The 19210-nt window shown below is 36.6% G+C and overlaps 1 protein-coding gene across 1 annotated transcript in view; it reads left to right on the plus strand.

Moving 5' to 3' along the window:
* SYNE1 (spectrin repeat containing nuclear envelope protein 1) overlaps positions 1-19210 on the plus strand; it is a 320695-nt gene that overhangs the window by 172797 nt on the left and 128688 nt on the right. Inside the window, exons 73-86 of the mRNA XM_054062229.1 lie at positions 1279-1446; positions 2492-2668; positions 3411-3557; positions 4844-4969; positions 6355-6531; positions 7925-8190; positions 9629-11789; positions 12182-12519; positions 13168-13312; positions 14419-14637; positions 15486-15748; positions 16617-16782; positions 17376-17531; positions 17746-17898. Coding sequence (XP_053918204.1) covers positions 1279-1446; positions 2492-2668; positions 3411-3557; positions 4844-4969; positions 6355-6531; positions 7925-8190; positions 9629-11789; positions 12182-12519; positions 13168-13312; positions 14419-14637; positions 15486-15748; positions 16617-16782; positions 17376-17531; positions 17746-17898 — 4662 coding nt within the window. The remainder of the gene's footprint in view (positions 1-1278; positions 1447-2491; positions 2669-3410; positions 3558-4843; positions 4970-6354; positions 6532-7924; positions 8191-9628; positions 11790-12181; positions 12520-13167; positions 13313-14418; positions 14638-15485; positions 15749-16616; positions 16783-17375; positions 17532-17745; positions 17899-19210) is intronic.

Raw genomic sequence — 19210 nt, forward strand, 5'->3', positions numbered from 1 at the left:
TTTGCTATGTTTTCTCCTCTCTTTGAGAAGTCTGACAGTTTGTCTCATGCTGTCCTGTTATACGCCATGCACAAGCCAGTTAGCTTTAAATATTTTTTCTTTTCTTTTGTTTGGGGGGGAGGAATTCTTGAATATAGAAAGAACTTCTACCTATGTAAATCTAACAAACAAGAGTAGCTGAAATGAATTTTCAATATGGCAAGTGAAGTCTTTGCAGCTCTGAGGGAAATACATCAGTGACTAGTTTGTTCTACTGTTACTGTTTTTAATTGCTTTGGATAGATTTCTTGAAGGGACAGATGCTCTTAAATTATACTGCTTTGTCTCTTGTTTCTGCTAGATCTCACACAAACCGTGTTTAATCTAACCCTAATTGTTGAATGGAAGTCACTGGAAAAAAAATTAATGGAAAGAAGGATATAATTTAACTCAGCAAGGGCATTAATAATTAACATTGATTCATTAGTCCACCTGTATGTAGTATGTTGAAAGGCCTAATACTTCTAAGTATAATACATCCTAAAGTATGATTATTCTTAAAGCTTTTAATAGGTTGTACTCGTCTAACAAGGATAAGCTCTGCAAACTGTGGTAGTATTTTTATTTGACCTAAGTAGCTTTGATTGTCAGTATATCCACCAATATCAGAGGATCTTGGTTTTTGATTTTTAATTACCAGACATTCTTCTAATCAGTTCCAAAAAAACTGCCATCTGTCGCACTAGATGTAATGTTGATGACTTAAATGTAGGGAAGATTATAAAAAATCTTTCCTAATAAGAATAAAGACATTCTGACTCAAGGTACATGTTCTTAATTTGCTTACCACAACTGCACACAATAGGTACCTGCAAAGGCTGTAAGCAGCAGGAACACAGTTGTAGCTTTTAGTAGGTCATGTGCACTCTCTGAAAGAGTGTGTTATACTGTTTCTAGGTGAACTTGATGTCAAGTTGATAGTGTTCCTTTTCTTAAAGTAAGGAGATCCTCAATGTTTTACTCAGTCTTCAAAGTAGGGTATTTCATCTGGAATGTAAATACAGCTCAGTGCCGCAGAGTTCACTCACACAAAGTAATCCCTTTGTCATTCTTAACAGTTTAATCATGTGAGAGTCCCTCACAGGAATAGACATTTAGAAGATAAGTCTCTTACTATGCTTTCAAGCTCTTGGTGGCTTTTGCAGTGTTTGTTTGGTTTTTTTGGGTTTTTTTTTGTGTGTGGGAGGTTGTTTTTCTTATTACCTGAATATTTTAATCATGGTTGTTGTGGTCCTGCAGGCATATGTTGAAACCTTAGAGGTGAGAGTAAAAGAACATGAAGATTACAATAGTGATTTGCAAGAAGTTGAGAAATGGTTATTACATATGTCCAGCAGACTGGTCAACCCTGACCTCATGGAGAGTAACAATCTTGAAATAATCACTCAGCAACTAGCTAACCATAAGGTGGGTTTCGTGTCGAGTAAACTTCCTTTGTCCAGTAAAATATAATTTAAATTCTTTGCTTCTCTGCCTCCACTCCACAGTTCCAGTTATTTGTCATTCACCTATTTTATTGCTCGTACTGCTGTGTAAATAAATATCAGTTTCATTAATGCATTTTTCAAATCTGCCTTGTTGTTAGCACTGTTCCTTGGATGAGATTGCATCTGCAAAAGAGCTTTGTTGTACCTTGGTCTAAATTTTGTGTCAGATTTTTCCTGGCCTGTCCCAGGAAATAGACCACAAAAAGCAGATTAGGGTCATTTTAATCCTATGGCATGTTTTGCTCTGGCACTTTTAGGGATGAAAAAATATTTTACATTTTCATTTTTTTTTTCTTTTTAAACTCTATTAGGTTGTATCATTTCCTCTGTTTCTTTCATTCAAATTATTTTTGTGGTTGCTATTAATGACAGTCTTACACTACGTTGATAGCCAATGCTTTGTAGAAGGCAAAGAAAGCAAAATCCAACCCTCCCCAACACTCCCTGAAACTGAGATTCCAAGGCTGAATATTGGAATCTTTTAATTCATTGTGATTAATGTGTTATTCTTTAAGTAGCCTCCTTGGGTAAAAATTTGGCTCCACCACAGTCAGTGGAAAAAAACTATCTGCAGTGGAATAGCTTATGGAATAAGATGTGATTCAGCATCAGTTTTAGTCCTCCTTAACAGACACAATCAAAGCTGGTGGAGCCCTAGAGAGCACACAACAAAGGAAGATTAAGGGTAATCTTGGGGCATGAGCATGTAATGCTTACACATTTGAACAGTGTTACTGATGTTTCTGTGTAATAGCTATGTACAGACTTTTGACAGTAAGTATGCACTCCAACAGCTTGACTGTAATAATACACGTCACCTGGAAACTTTTTTTCCAAATCTGAAGAAAAACAGTAAGAAAAAGAGAAAAAGAAAAAAACCACACAAACCTATTTTTTAAAGCTGTGAGGCAGAACATGTTTTAAGGATTAAATATTTCTTCAAAAGTATTTTACCTATTTCATAGGCTATTATGGAAGACATTTCAGGATTTGAAGATCGTTTGAACAACCTTAAGAGTAAAGGTGATCACTTGATCAATCAATGCACAGAACATCTTCAAGCAAAATTTAAGCAAAACATACAAAGCCATCTTCAGGGGACAAAGGACAGCTATTCTGCCATATGTAGCACAGCCCAGAGGGTGAGCCTTGTTTAAAAAATGTTTTCATGCTATTAAAGAATAACAGGCATTCTATGATTCTATGATTATTATTTCTACAAGTGCTTGTTGCTTTAAGTGGTGTAAACCTCTTTCTACTCTTTCTGTTTAAATTGAGCAAACAGGTTAATAATGTAGCACTTCATCATTACTGTGCTACTGTCAAATTCCTTGTGATCCAAATGTTGCCTTGCAACCAACAAAACTAGCTGCTTATCATTTTTTACGTTAATCTATCCACACCTCACTACCTTTATATTATGCTAACTTCTGAGTAGCTGCAGCAAAGAAATTAAAACTATTCTTACTTCATAAACTAGGGAGCAAATTGCACTCCTAGTGTCAGTAGTTTGCATATGTAATTATGTGCTAGAAAATACTTTCTCTATTAGTAAAATCAGAATATACAATTAAGAAGGGCTGTCTCAGTCATTCTGTTAATTCAGTTAGGAGATCAAGCCAGCGTAGGGGAAGAAAAAAAGTAGTCTTCATAGTAAGATGTAGAGTTAAGTAAAACCTCATATTGGACCAAAGACAAAATGTGATCAAGAATGCAAGATACAGTGAGAGCGTAAGGAGCTTTCATCCCTTGGTATTTTTATGTACAAGTGCTGAAATAACCACAGTTTTGATAATTCTGTTTTATCTGGGATACTCAAGACGGGAGAAGACAGACAGTAGTGGTGTTTGAAATTGTAATGGCATTACAAAATGTTTATTTTAGGTGTACCAGAGTTTGGAACATGAACTCCAGAAACATGTTAATCGTCAGGACACACTACAACAGTGCCAGACTTGGCTGTCTACAGTGCAGTCAGAGCTAAAGCCAACTACCTGGCCACCTTTCAGCCTGGCAGATGCGGTTAAACAGGTAAATGTTCAGCACCTGAAAATACTCAGTTATTCTTTATAAAGTGAGTTCAGGTAAAAATGTTAGAAGTCAGATAGATGCCAGATACTCTTCTAAGAGAGCTGTGTAGTCTCATTATTTATTTCTAGCTCCAAAAGGAATAGCTTCATTGAAAAATAAATGTAGGTGAAAAATCACACAGGTCCTTTGCTAGCTCTTCTTAATACTTAGAAATATTTTACCTGAAAAAAGTTGGCTAATTAGATAGATTTGCTCAGGTACTCCAAGAGAGGTTGTGTCTTTCTGCTTGTCCAGTTGCCCATCTGTCTACTAATGTTCCTATTGGAGATCTGGTTTCATAGCCCCATGGACACAGACTTTTTTAGCAGGCAATTAAAACAATTTTTTTCAGCATAAGAGCATAAAACTTCCTCTAGCTCATGTTAATCATTTAGAATGGTTTCTTTGATTCTTGGTTATTCTTAGTAACTTAATATATTTTACGTTGGATTTGAACCTTGTTTTCAAATTAAACTGGTATGGTACCAAAGATGCTGCAATTTAGAACTGTCTCATCTCAGGTATTCTTGTTAATAAAGTAGTTTGGGGTTGCCACAAGGGCACACTGCTGTTGTGTTCAACTTTTTGTCTACAAGGACCCACCGCTAGCCCTCTGATTTACTAACCCCTCCTCCCTGGGACTCTAGGAGGTATGTTATTGCCCTGCTTGTCAGCTCAAGTATCGTAATTTTCTTTTGGGATGAGGAAATTCATCATAGGGAGAAGTGAGTTCTTATGGGCAACATCGAAATCAAGAAACCTCAACAGCATCATGCTGTCTTACCGCGGCAATTGTAGATGTTGGGGACACTAGGGAGGTTTCAGAAGGTGTGGGAATGTGTGTTGTGCCAATGGGTTTGATCTCATATAATCTTTCAGACAGTGGAGAATTTTATAGATATAGGCAACATGACACTTTAGTAATTGGATAAAGCCCTGCTTCCTATTCACCTTGGGAAAATAAGTCACCCTGCTGAAACTGTGTATATAATGTTTTATTTATAAAGAAATAAGCTAGGTAATATATATGTCATTAAGTCCATTTGATAATTGGTTGATAACCAAGTTTTTAAGAGTTACTCTTCCCTAATTATGGCAAAGCAGCCTTACCTACTAAAGTAGTGTATGTCTGCATTTCATCTTTTGGAAATAATAAGCTAAGGTAAAAATACTAAAATGCATGATTGTAATAAAGTCAGAGATTATTTTCACAGTCTCAGAGTTTATTTGAGGATTGTGTCCCTCAGGTAAAACATTTCCGGGCTCTGCAGGAGCAGGCCAACACGTACTTGGACCTTCTGTGCTCCATGTGTGATCTGTCAGATGCTACAGTGAAGCGTACAGCAACAGATATTCAACAAACAAAACAAACGGTACAAGATAACCATAAGAATCAGCTTTTAATCCTATTTAGAGCTTTAACTGCCTGATCTGTCCTCTCTTAAAAAGGTCATGTTGGGTAATGGTTTAAAAAGGTGTCTTCTTACTTTCATCTGAAATATTTCTTGTAGAAATAGTTTTTTTCTTTTACTGTTTTTTTTTTTAATTAAATCACCACAGTACTACGAGAATAGCAATGCAAATACACACAACAAAGGTTGCTAAAGGTATTTAAGCAACGTTACAAGATGTTGATGCAAAGCCACCAAATAACATTCTGTGGAAGAAAACATGATCCAAATTATTTGTTTTCAATAAACACAATTCAATATATTCTTCTCTGTATTTTATTAAAGCTTAGACAGTAGACTGATGCTCTTATAAGCGTGTACTAATATATTAATTATAATCTTCATAAAAATATGATGGTTCAATTAATAAATCAGTGTATCTATTTTAGCACATGAATTTATAGATGTATGCCTCAGTTTTAAGTTTTAAAGTAGCTTTATGCTTGGATTTAAAAATAAAATTATAAATATAAATTATTAGAAAAGAAACATAATGCACATTCTTGTTGTGGTAAACGTGAAAAATTTAGTTTCACTTACGCATACAATCAAATTTTGAAACTACTTCTACCAAGAATAAAAATGCAACAAGTGCAGTAACAGTATTCCATACCAGAGAAGCAAATTGTACAAATCCAAATTATCTATGAATAAATAGCCGTCCAAATATTGAATAGCTAAAAAGCATCCCCAACATCATAATAAGATCCTACTATTGTATATAAAGCAGTGAAACATTTTTAGAAATCACAGTCAATATAGTGCTGATATTAAGCTTGGTGTGTGTTTAAACCTTAAAGATATGCTACTGCTGTATTTGGAGCAAAAGAAGCTATGTAACTATTGTTTTAGGTGATTGATACAAAACGCATATGGGGAAAATAACCGGACTAAGCAAATTAAATGGAAGTATTTAGTTTAAGCTTTTATTTGGTCTGTGTGAAGGCATGCAGGGCCCAGTCCAGCATATTCTTGACATGCAATAGATTAAATCATACAGTTAATTTAAGCTTTACCAGAAGACTAAGAACACCTCAAAATACACAGAGTTATAAATATACTTGCTTCTCTGAAGGGTTAATAGTGTTTTTTTTTTTTTTTCCCACAGCTTTCCTTTGATAGGTCTGATTTTTATGACTTTTAAAGGTTAAGACTCTTTGTGGATAATATTAGCTCCTTCAGAATCTAGCACAGAAATTCGCTTTTAGTACAGTATTGTGCTCAGAGGAAGAATGGTATTCATCCTCCATTCTCCAAAAATAACTACATTAAAGCATTCCTTCTCCTTTGCATTTCTTTTCTTCTAGATTGAGCAACAGGTAATGCACTCACAGTTTTTGGCTCAAGGTTGGGAAGAGATCAAACAAATGAAGGCTGAGCTCTGGATGTATTTTCAAGATGCAGATCAACAACTACAGAATCTGAAAAGGAGACGGGCAGAGTTGGAGCTAAACATTGCCCAGAATATGGTACTCCAGGTTAAGGTAAGGAGACCTTAGGTTAAGAACAGAAAGTAAGGTAGTAGTTCATCCTGTGGTTGACATTATAGTTGATTTTATATGCATATATTGCATAGAATTGCTAGGGCAAAGGCAGAGAAGACAGAGGAAAGTTTCCTTATTGATGCTACAGGGTGGCTAATTGCTGATCATGTAAGAAATGCAAATTGCAGATCTTATATTTGCTTGCTAAGGTCTTTGTTTTCAATACTTCTAAATTATTTAGATCTATTTAAAAATTAGCCTAAGAAACTTTTGAGTGTCGCTGGACTCTGAAAACCACTGGAGAATAGGTATGATGGAAACCCAATTTAATTTATCCTGTGGTGAAACAAATGCCTTCAGATCTCCACTCATTGTTTACAAATGAAAGAGTTTTTATGGCTGTTCTGCACATATCACAATCAGTAAAGTTACAAGAAGAAACAGGAAAACAGATTTTCTTTTTGATAACTGATGAAATGCTTGGATTTTGCATTTTTTGTTATAGATTTTTCTTGTATTCTTTTTCTGATATGCCAGAAGTTGAGTGAAAAGTAAACAACACTTCCTCTTTATGTCTCTTCTGTGCAAATGTGTGAACAGTGTCATACTCCTCGAAGATACCTTAGGACAATGTGGCACTGGGCAAGGTTGTTTAGTTGTGGTTATCGGAACTACAGTTTGGGAAAAGATAATATTTACCTCAGTGTGCAAGCACTGAAAAATATTTGGTTAGTTTTAGTTGTCAGTATATTGTATATTTTTGGGGGGTTCTCTTTGACTTCTTTATTAAGTAAGAAGTGTGAGTGAAGATGGACTGTTTTGTTTACTGGAATTTATTAACTCTAATAGCAATCATACCTGGATAATCATTGGCTTTGTTACAATAATGACAGTGATAATAAGCGCTATTGTAGAAGTAGGAGCAAAACAAAGTATGGATGTGGGGGTTTACTGACTCATGGACTCTGCTCCCTATTTTTAGTTTCTAATGAGAAAGGAAAAGGAAAAGAATGAGCTAGAAACAGTAATGGTAAAATGAATTCTCATGAGAACCAGACTATCTTGCATATTTTAGTGCATGGTGTGAGCTGCGCTAGTCCAGAAACCTGGACAACAAGATGCAAGTTGGTTGTGATTTCTGTTTATCACTGGCATTTGGGAACTGCTCTGGTTTGCTTTCACGCCTATAAACAACCTGTCCTCACCTGAGAAGATGAGTAGAAAGATTAGGGGAGCAGAAAAGGCACTTCTTCCAATTTACATCCTCACCTCATTTGCATGGGCAGATAATTAGTCCTTACACAATTCATTTATTTCAGAGTTTTAATTTAAATTCCATCTTATAATTTTGAGTATGTGTCAACAAGTTGGTTTTGACTTGTATCTTTTTCAGGAATTCAGTCAGAAGTTGCAGTCCAAGCAGTCGGCTCTTACCTCTGTAACTGAGAAGATGAACAAACTAACCCAAGGACAGGAATCACCTGAACACAAGGAAATAGGAGAACTGAGCAACCAGTGGCTGGACCTCTGCCTTCAGGCACACAGTTTGCTCATACAGAGGGAGGAGGATCTGCAGAGGACAGGGGATTACCATGATCGCATGAATGTAGTTGAAGTTTTCATGGAAAAGCTCACAAAAGAGTGGGACAACTTGGCTAGGTAAAAAAGAAGTAGCACACACAATGCTGAATTAGTGCATGTATACTGAAAAAAACTGTTTATAGAGTGTCTCTGAACTGGGTCCACAAAAAATCCCTTTTTCCCTGCTAAATTAAAAGCAGGTCTCCCTTATTAATTATAGGACAATTACTTATATATGAAAAAGACTGACTGATCCCATCTCAGGGTATAGTATTTTCTGACGTTTTAAGGAATTTGACTATTTTGTTTGACCTCTTTCATTTGTATTTACTGTGTTTCATGTCTGTTTTTCATTCTGATATTGTGTTTTATCTATTAGACTACTATTTTAAGTTTAGTTTCTGCTGCTGAATAATTACAGTGTTTTGTATAGCATAAGCACACCAGCTGTGTGTAAAATTGTGATACTGCTGCTATCGCTGTCATGGAACAAGATTCACTCCAGCCTTAGTACTTTTTTGTTCATATGTGCAATATACTACAGTATGCTCTGTAGTATTCATGTTAATTACTATAGTTAGTCTGATGACCACCTTGCACATGAAAGGGAGAGGAATAAAAATGTTAAAATTTTAATTAATCATAGAATCACTAGGTTGGAAAAGACCTTTGAGATCATTAAGTCCAACTGTACCTGTCTGCTACTGAATCATTTCCCTAAGCACTTCATCTACCCATCTTTTAAATACCTCCAGGGGTAGTGATTCAGCCACCTCCCTGGGTAGCCTTTTCCAGTGCTTGATAACCCTTTCAGTGAAGAAGTTGTTCCTAATGTCCAATCTAAACTTTCCCTAACACAGCTTAAGGCCATTCCCTCTCATCCTATCGCCTGTCACTTGAGTGAAGAGACCAACGCCCCCCCTTTCTACAACCTCCTTTCTGGTAGTTGTAGATGATAAATTCTCCCCTTAGCCTCTTCTCCAGGCTAAACAACCCCAGTTCTCTCAGCCGCTTCTCATAAGACTTGTTCTCCAGCCCCTTCACCAGCTTTGTTGCTTTTATCTGGACACACTCCTGGACCTCAGCATCTTTCTTGTAGTGAGGGGTCCAAAACCAGACACAGTATTCAAGGTGCAGCCTCACCAGAGCTGAGTACACTTCCCTGGTCTTGCTGACCACGCCTTTTCTGATAGAAGCCAAGATGCTATTGGCCTTCTTGGCCACCTGAGCACCCTGTTGGCTCACATTCAGTTGGCTGTCAACCAACACCCTGAGTTACTTCTCCTCGAGGCAGCTTTCCAGCCACTCTTTCCCAAGCCTGTAGCACTGCACAGGGTTGTTGTGTCCCAAATATTCAATATTATTCAATACTGGTGCCTTCCAAACAGTAACTGTAGGTATTTATACTGTATTGATTTCAGTATATAAAGTGCTTATAATTCATCCTGACTTATTTTAAAAGTCTGTTCTGAGTTAGGATCTAATAATTAATTTGTCCTGTCTGTTTTGTTAACAGATCTGATGCTGAAAGTACAAACATGCATCTTGAAGCTTTACAAAAATTGTCAGCAGCACTACAGGAAAGGAGATTTGCTTTGGAAGATTTGAAAGATCGGAAACAGAAGATGATAGAGCATCTGAATATGGATGACAAAGAATTAATAAAGGAGCAATATGGTCATTTTGAGCAACGCTGGACTCAGCTGGAGGACCTTGTCAAAAGGAAAATTCAGGTTTCCATTTGGACTCTAGAAGAGCTCAGTTTGGTGCGTTCCAAATTTCAGGAATTAATGGAATGGGCAGAGGAGCAGCAACCTAGTATGTCAGAGGCTCTTAAACAGAGCCCTCCTCCAGATTTGGCTCAGAGTCTTCTCATGGATCATCTTACCATTTGCAGTGAGCTTGAAGCCAAGCAGCTTGTTCTGAAGATGCTCGTGAAGGATGCTGACAGGGTGATGACCAACCTGGGCCTCAATGAAAGGCAGGAGCTGCAGAAAGCACTGTCTGATGCACAGCACCACCTAGATTGTCTCAGCAGTCTGGCTGGCCAGAGGAGAAAGCACCTGAATAAAGCACTGTCTGAAAAGACCCAGTTTCTTTTGGCAGTCTTTCAGGCTACAAACCAAATTCAGCAGCATGAGAAGAAGGTAACATTTCCAGAACACATTTGTCTGTTGCCTGAAGATGTGAACAAACAGATCAGGACTTGTAAGAATGCCCAGGCTAACCTGAAGGCATTTCAAAATGAACTCACAGGGTTGTGGGCTCAGGGACGGGATGTAATGAAAGAAGCAACAGAACAAGAAAAGAGTGAAGTGTTAGGTAAACTGCAAGAACTACAGAATGTGTATGACACTGTTTTACAAAGGTGTAACCAGAGACTGTTAGAACTGGAGAAAAATGTAGTTTCTAGGAAATATTTCAAAGAAGACTTGGATAAAGCTTGCCATTGGATAAAACAAGCTGATATTGTCACCTTCCCAGAAGTCAATGTAATGAATAGTAACTCTGAACTATACACACAGTTGGCAAAATATCAACAGATTCTTGAGCAATCCCCAGAATATGAAAATCTTTTACTAGCACTGCAAAGAGATGGCCAGGAAATCCTACCATCACTTAACGAAGTGGATCATTCTTATCTGGATGAAAAACTTAAGATTCTCCCTCAGCAATTCAATATTGTCACTGCTCTGGCAAAAGAAAAATTATATAAGGTTCAGGAGGCAATTTATGCCAGAAAAGAGTATGCTTCTTTGATTGAGTTGACAAGTAAAGCTCTGAATGAGCTAGAAGATCAGTTTATTAACATGGACAAAGCTCCAAGTGCTGTTTTAGCCAAAGAAGTTTTGTCACTCCAGCAGGCCTACAAAGATCTCTTAGGTGAAGTGGTGAGCCTTGGTGCAGCAGTGGATGAACTAAACCAGAAGAAGGAGGCTTTTCGAAGCACTGGCCAGCCGTGGCAACCAGATGAGATGTTAAAACTTGTCGCATTATATCACAAGTTGAAGAGGCAAATAGAACAGAAAATCAGCCTGTTGGAAGACACAGTAGAGGCATGCCAGAAACATGAGAAAATGTGTATGCAGTTTGAGGCACAACTAGAGGCAGTGAAGATGGAGCAGATTAAGGTAAATGAAGAAACGCTCCCAATAGAAGAAAAGTTGAAAATATACCATTCTCTGGTGGGCAACTTGCAAGACTCAGGGAGTCTTCTAAAGCAAATAACTGAACATCTAGAAGCCCTTTCTCCTCAGCTTGACTCATCTGCATATGAGACAACAAATCATCAAGTGCAGTCTTGGCAAGAGAAACTTAAGTCTTTGCATGCTACCATTGGTGACATCGTGATGGAGTGTGAGAACAGACTTGTGCAAAGCATAGACTTCCAGACAGAAATCTGCCGATCACTTGACTGGTTGAGGTGGGTGAAAACAGAACTTAATGGGACATTAAGTTTGGACCTCAAACTGCAATGCATCCAAGAAGAAATCCGAAAGGTTCAGATACATCAGGAAGAAGTACAGTCAAGCCTGAGAATAATGAATGCACTGAGCAATAAAGAGAAAGAGAAATATATGAAAGCAAAGGAGCTGATACCTGCTGACCTGGAAAACACCCTTGCTGAGCTGACAGAACTAGACAGTGAAGTTCAAGAAGCTATACACATGAGACAGGTTAGTGTACCCTAAGTGTCATTAGGTTCTTGCTCAGGAAAATGAAAAAAATATGGCTCTGTGGCTTGATGCTTTTAATCATCATGAAAGAATGATTTTAATAATGCTGCTGTTTGTTTTTTATAATTACTTAGGTTGTGGCCTGTTGCCATGAATGACTCAGGGGGAGAGATGGAAAAGTCTTCGTAAATAGGCATTTATACCTGTATATAGAAGTATAAAATCGCTTAAAAACTAGTTCAATATAGTCTCTCCAAACCTATATTTTAGATATAATAAAGGGAAAAGAAAGTAAGCTTGGGGAAAATCCAGATGTTCAGCAGAGGATATTTTTGTTGCTGCCGTGAATTTTATGTCTGTGACCCTCTGTATCATTTTCCCTTTTATTTCAGGCTACCTTGAATAAATTATATAGCCTCTGCCAAAGATACTACCAAGTGATGCAGATAGCAAATGACTGGCTTGAAGATGCTCAGGAATTTCTACATTTAGCAAGAAATGGTCTTGATGTTGAGAACTCCGAGGAGAACCTGAGGAACCATATTGAGTTTTTCAGCACAGAAAGTCAGTTCAGTGGTCATTTGAAGGAGTTACAAGGCCTTGTGTCTGAGATAGAGACCTTTATCCAAGCCACAGCAAGAGAGCAGCTGGTGCAAAGTGTAGCTGCATTGGAGGAAAAGGCCAAAGGGACAAAGCAAGAAGCCAAAACCCAGCAAGAGCAGTTGCAAAGGTATATTCATCTTTTTTGTTTTTCTTTCATTTTAAGATCACTTAATGATGAAAGAAAGAGATCACAACAGTAATTGAACTTTGCAAAATGTGATACTGATGAGAGAATTGGATATTGGAATTCGGAGCTCTCAGATTCTGTTTTCTCCTGTCACTGACTGACTAGATGTGTGATCCTGAGGGAGCTATGATAAAGTTCTATAAAGCTTGGAACGGCACCAGGATGACTAGAAGATGCCTAATACTTATTTCATCTGGCACAAAACCTGTGCAAAACCAAAGGAAATTGAAACAGGCAATCTGAACTAAAAGGAAATACCTTTTTAACCACTATGGCTATGTTACTTATTATTCTTGAATGTTCTCGGTTCCAAAAGTTTGAGTGAGCTTAAAACACAACCTAGACAGAGTCATTGAGGAAAAATCAAGTGCTATTATATACCAAGTTATGTCTGTAAGGCACAGCTGAGAATCAGGAGTGTATGCTTCTATGTATGCTCTTTCCCAATAATACTTCTTTTTCTTGGAAAATACTGCATAATGGCAAAACTAAGCAGTTACATTGAAAACAAGATGCAACAATATTCCTGATTTTTGAATGGTTTTATAGTGCATTAAATTGTTCTTTCTGGATCTATATTTGTTTAAGGTGTGCTTCTGAGTGGCAGGAGTACCAGGCAGCAAGACAGAAGGTTATTGAAGTGATGAATGAGGCTGAGAAGAAATTATCTGAATTCTCAGTAGCTAAAGCTGCTTCCTCTCATGAGGCAGAAGAGAAATTGATAACCCATAAGGTAATGTACTGAAAATTACATTAAATCCTTTTCCTTCCCTGAAAATAAATGTATGTTATGTAGGTCCCTGTGGCAACATGAATTTGAGTTTTTAGATCTTTTCCTGTAGTGCTGAAATGTATCATAGCACAGCAAGAAGTGTTTTGTATTGTGCAGAACATCCTTTATATTAATGGGGTCATTGGGACAGATATTTTTAATTGCTTTTCAGCTTAGTGTCTGTCTGTGTGCCTATGATTGTAGAGAATTGGAAGGAACTAGGAGGTTCCTAAAAGCCTTGAGTACATAACTCCTAAAATTGTATACCCTACAAGAAATTCAAATCAGCAGAAACATCAGTCTACTTTGGATCATGTGGAATAGTTTTACTAGGACTGGAAGGGTTGGAGTTTATTGTTAACTCTTATTTAATCTAAAAGAAAGAAATAATTAAATAAATAATAATAAATAATTAAAATAAATAAATAATTAAAATATTAATATAATAACTAAAATAATTAATATAATAATTAAATAATAAATAATAAAATAATTACTTTATCCACTAGCATTTAGGGTACTAATTAGATCAGTTGCCTTAATATGTGTAAGGTAGTGATCCGTAAGACATCCTTCCTAGTCTCCAGCTGTATCTCTGTGAAGTCAGGAATCTTCCCTAAAAGTAGTGTCATGTCTGGAATCTTCATGAGAATATACTGACAACCTTGGATACCTGAAATGGCATTAGAGATAAATATGACATAAATGTATGCTTAAACATCTGAATTGCTTCTTTCATTTTTAGCCTTTAATAGAATTTAGCCTTTGGTGTGAGAATGGTCCTGAACACTGATTTGCATCCCTTTTGAGAGATAAACAAGGAAGACATAATCCGATTACACTAGATTTCTTATGCTTCCAGGGAGTTGCATTTTGGACCAGGTCCCTGAAGTAGCTGTAGTTAACATATTGTGTGTGAAAAATAAAGTGAGACCTTAACGACCTCATTCAGTGTGGGGTCTCTCTTCTTTGCAGTGAATGGGAGTGGCTTATCTGCCTGTAAGTGTATTGAATAGTTATGAGTTGTGTGATAAAAAGGGAAAATCAGTTATTCTTTGCTTTTTCAGACTCTTGTGTCAGTGGTGAATTCCTTCCATGAGAAGATCACAGCTCTAGAAGAAAAGGCATCACAGCTGGAAAAAGTTAGCAATGATGCCAGTAAGGCGACTATAAGTAGATCCATGACAACAGTTTGGCAGCGCTGGACTCGTCTCCGGAATGTAGCCCAAGAACAAGAGAAAATTTTGGAAGATGCAGTGCAAGAATGGAAGGCCTTTAATGATAAGGTAACTTCTAGTCTTGCTAACTCCTTTTTTAATAGCACATGGGTTTTCACTCATTATACTGCCTTATTAATCATCTTAAGGTAGAAAAAGCTGATAGCAGGAGTCACAGCGATTTTTCTCAGGCCACAGTAAAAAACAACCATGGAAGACCTAGGTTTAGAACCACTGTCTTCAAGACCTGCACTGTTCTTCTGTATTCATAGATGTACAGGACATACAGAGTTTTTTTCATTTTTCAGAATCTTCTCTTCTACATTTCCCCAAATAGTCTATTCTAAATTAAGTCCACATCTTCTTTTTTTTTTGTTTTTTTTTTTTTTTGTTTTCTTCCCCTGAAGAGTTTGAAGTTGTGATTTCTACATGTATACAGTAATAGTATTGCTTGTCACTGCTCACTGATTGTTTGGTTTTTTTTTTCTTATAGCCTACTTGACTTTTTTATCTGTCGTTGTCCATTATTTCATGCTCAGTTTACAGGATCTCTGGGAATGGGGATAATCTTTTTCTTAAATGTATGCCTGTGCCAAATAGGGGGTCTGCCCTGGGGTAGAGCTCTAGGTCCCATGGCAATAAGGATAATAAATGTTAAAAAATATGAGGAGCCACTTATCACTTGACAAAAACTACCTTAGCAAATCCAGTGTGAAAAGCTAGGGCTACCTAGCTAGATCTAGAAGTATTAGGACATGATTTTATATCTGTTACAGAGACCTTTGTGCAAGCAACATATATACCACAACTGTTTTACAGCATCTAAATGTGCAGCACTGAATTTAGCACCTTTTGGTATCAATTGTACTACCTTCTTTTTAATTTGATTATTGCCAAGACTGCATCTCTTTCCATAGATTCAGAAAGCCACTGTAGCAATAGATGAGCTACAGGGTCGCTTACCAGAAAGCTCAGTAGAAAAGGCATCCAAAGCAGAGCTCCTGGAACTCCTGGATTACCACAGCAGTTTCTTTCTGGAGGTGGAGCACCGGCTATCATCTATCAGCCTGCTCAAACAGCACGCTGTCAGCATGCTTCAAGATGTGGAAATAAAGCCTCTGTCTCAGGAGGAACTACCAGTCATGCAAGAAATCAAAGCAGTTCAAGACCGATGCCACAAGTAAGGCAATATTTTAAGAGATTCATTAGAAGAAATATATCCTACAATTAATTCATTAACAAAAGCTCACGACTTATTTTTATTACCATTAAGAATCACGATGCTTAAAATAAATACTAGTTAGTATATATAAAAGAAGCATTAATTTAAAATTATCTTAAAGTAATTTTTACCTTTATTTTTTATTTCCATTTGCAGGATTATGAATTTTAGAATATATACTTCCTGCTTTGCATAATAAAACTAACTTATGTAAGAGCTGTATAAACAGCAGTAAAGTTATAACTGATTTTGGACCATACCTTATCCTATGTATTCTGCCAATGCAAATCCCACCAGTAGGGGGGAATCACATAACATTATATTATTATATTCTTAAATTATTCTATTATTAGATTGTAGGTATCCGCATCTGAACTGGTTAATTCTCACTCTCTAATTAGTGGAGTGAAATAGACAGGTCTAAGATGCAGTTTTCCTGACCTGTTTTAGAAGTTTCTTTTAGAATGTTGATGAATCATCCTAAATCATGCCCTAGAATTGCCTGCTTCCATCACTGTCAATAAGGGCAGTCTATAGGGATAAGATCAGATATAGGTGTTTGTATTGTAAATATTTGCATTTCTTCAAAAGAATTGTGGACTCAATGTCAAAACACATAAACCTTAAAAGGAAAGAACTGAAGAATGAACATGAGAAATTTATATGTGCTGCTTTAATAACCTGTTGCAACATTGCCCTATTTTTTATTACCATGGAGGCGAGGCTATCAATCTTTTTTTTTTTATTCAATATTTTTTGACAAAGCAATGGTTTTAGACATTATTTAAGTCTTCACAAATAGTTATTTATTTATTTGTTTCTGAAGTATGCAACAGAAAGTGAAAAAAGGTGTGAAGATGGTGAAACAGGAACTGAAGGAGCGTGAGGAGGTTGAAGCAGAGATTAATATTGTGCAGTCCTGGATCCAGGAAACAAAAGAATATTTATTAAGCCCCGATGCGGAAGTGGATACTCAACTTCAGGAGTTGCAGGTATATCAAATTGTCAGTTTCTTGATTGCAATATTTATCTCCACTGTAATCTGCTAGTGAGTGTTAATGAGTCCAAAACTACCACAAATTGAAATTAGGCGGTATTCATTAGCTTTTGAGTAAGTCACCAGACAAATTCATATAGCATAAAGTAGCTAGGGACCTGTAAAACTTTATTTTAAAGATATTTAAATATTTGCATTTATGCTGGTTTAGGTACCTTAGTAATTATTCCCCTCTCATATAAAATATGGGGGAACTATAGAATGTGAGTGGACAGAATGTGGCATTTCTTTTTTATCTCAGCAGTTTCAGTGAGGGCTGGGGGAGCAACAAAATAAAATAAATTAATTTCACTGGAGGTGCTGGAAACTTGACCTTTTCTATATACATATGGTCACATGGGAACAGAGAACTGGACAGCCATAAATGAGAATCCAGTAGATCCAAAGATACAATTATTTTCAATGAACTGATTAAAAATTTGAAAGCAATCAACTTTATTGAAAGCTGCATGTAGTGTCTGCATTTCCTAAGTTTATACAGACAGGTTTTTTCCACTATTCTTAACAAAAATGTTTTTCTGTCATTAGTCTCTCCTTGGTGAAGTAACTGCTCATCGCCAGGCTGTTGAAAAAATGGCTGAACAGCAACAGAATAAATACTTGGGGCTTTATACCGTTTTGCCTTCTGAACTCTCTCTTCATTTAGCAGAAGTTGGTCTGGCCCTTGTAACTGTACAAGATCAGGTAAAGCATAGTAGATAAATGCATAACAAATCTATAGCACTTCTTTTGACTTCATAACTTATTGAAATACAGTATCCAAGTGTAGTCAAACTATGACAATGTAGAGTGGTTTTATTACTTTCTTCCTTTACATTAAGTGTAATTTAAATGAAAGTTCATCTCCTTTCAGGAGGAGAGATTTCTGGTTACTGAATTTAATTCTTATTGTTGACAGATTCAAACAAAAGAAAAAGAAACTCAGCGGATCAAAACATTGAATCAAGAGTTTGGTGAGAAAATCCAGGGAATAGCAAATGAACTAAATGCTATTCTTTCCAAACTAAAAAAGAAAACAAATGATATAGCACAAGCTAAACTTGAACAAAAGGTAAGACAAGGCTTCTCTTATTTGCTTACATCATAAATTCTTCTGAATTGGGAGATTCCCTTCATATCAAACTTGTATTTGTGAAGACTTGCATGAGATATTTGGGTTTTGTAGTTCTACAGAAGAATGAGATTTTTTTACATTATATTCTTTGCAAACTGGCCCATAGAGGGATTTGAGCAAGTAATGGAACTTGGAAGAAATAGCTAAGAGTAAAAGCAAGTTAGGTAGACAAAGTTATGCTGTTCCTTCTAAATAATTAATATTATTGCAATCTGGGAAAACCTGAGAAGCTTCTAAACTGCTCCTTGTTCCGGTCTGTGCTGTAAAGACTATACAGTCCACCTTTACTTGTGGTAAATAGACTACTGTATCATCTGGTACAATAATGTGTTAAAATGCTACTGGTGCAGTTAAAGGTAATACAAAGGACTCTTTCTTTGTAGTTTTTTTTAATCTTAGGTATGCACTCCGCTCAGAAAAGCTCGTCTGAACTGAGGTGAAATGACCAAGTTAGGATTATCAAATGGAAGTATGTGATTTTTATTGAGGGGGAGGTAGAGGTTTTGGGTTGAGAATAGGATTTTTGTTTGCTTGTTTGCTTTGCTTTTTTAATGAGTCAAAGATAAACTTGATCAAGTTACTGTCTGAAAGTGAACAAAGCATACTAAATAAGAGAGAATTTGGCATGTCGGTATGTCAAGAATTACCTGCTTTTTACCAAGGGTTTTTTCTCAGTGTGGTCTGAAGTACCATTCACTTTGCAGAAAGTGTCACTGAACTATATCCCTTTAAAACTAGTGCATCTCCTCAATCCTAGTAATTAAGCAGAAAGCCAGAGAAATGTGCTTTCCCATGTTGCTTAGATGAAACCTCTCTGTCACTGGAGATTTAGTAAAGTTCCCTCAACTGCATTTATCTCAATGCCCAGCTGATACAACTGAGATTGCATTGGCTTTGATTACAGCAGTAAATATTTTTACATTAATATTGAAACTGATTGTGAAAAATAAAATTAATATCAATTCATTCACATTTAAACAGCATATAAATTTTGCATTGTTTCTATAGTAGAGACATTTATTTAGCCTGCCTGAATTATGTGTGCCTTTGTGTTTAGATGAGTTCAGCATCTGTCTTTATGTCCGCACATAGACAGCTATGTCACTAAGTCATGCGACTATTCATGGTATAATATTTGTTTCTCATAATGATTGATCATGACTTGCACTCTAAGGTGTGTCTGCCAGGCCAGCTTTAATCCAAAGAGCTTGAAGTAAATTCTTGAAGCACCTATAGCTAGAGCAGTGTT

This window comes from Cuculus canorus, chromosome 3, assembly GCF_017976375.1.
Source record: "Cuculus canorus isolate bCucCan1 chromosome 3, bCucCan1.pri, whole genome shotgun sequence".
In the NCBI taxonomy this organism is placed as follows: Eukaryota; Metazoa; Chordata; class Aves; order Cuculiformes; family Cuculidae; genus Cuculus; species Cuculus canorus.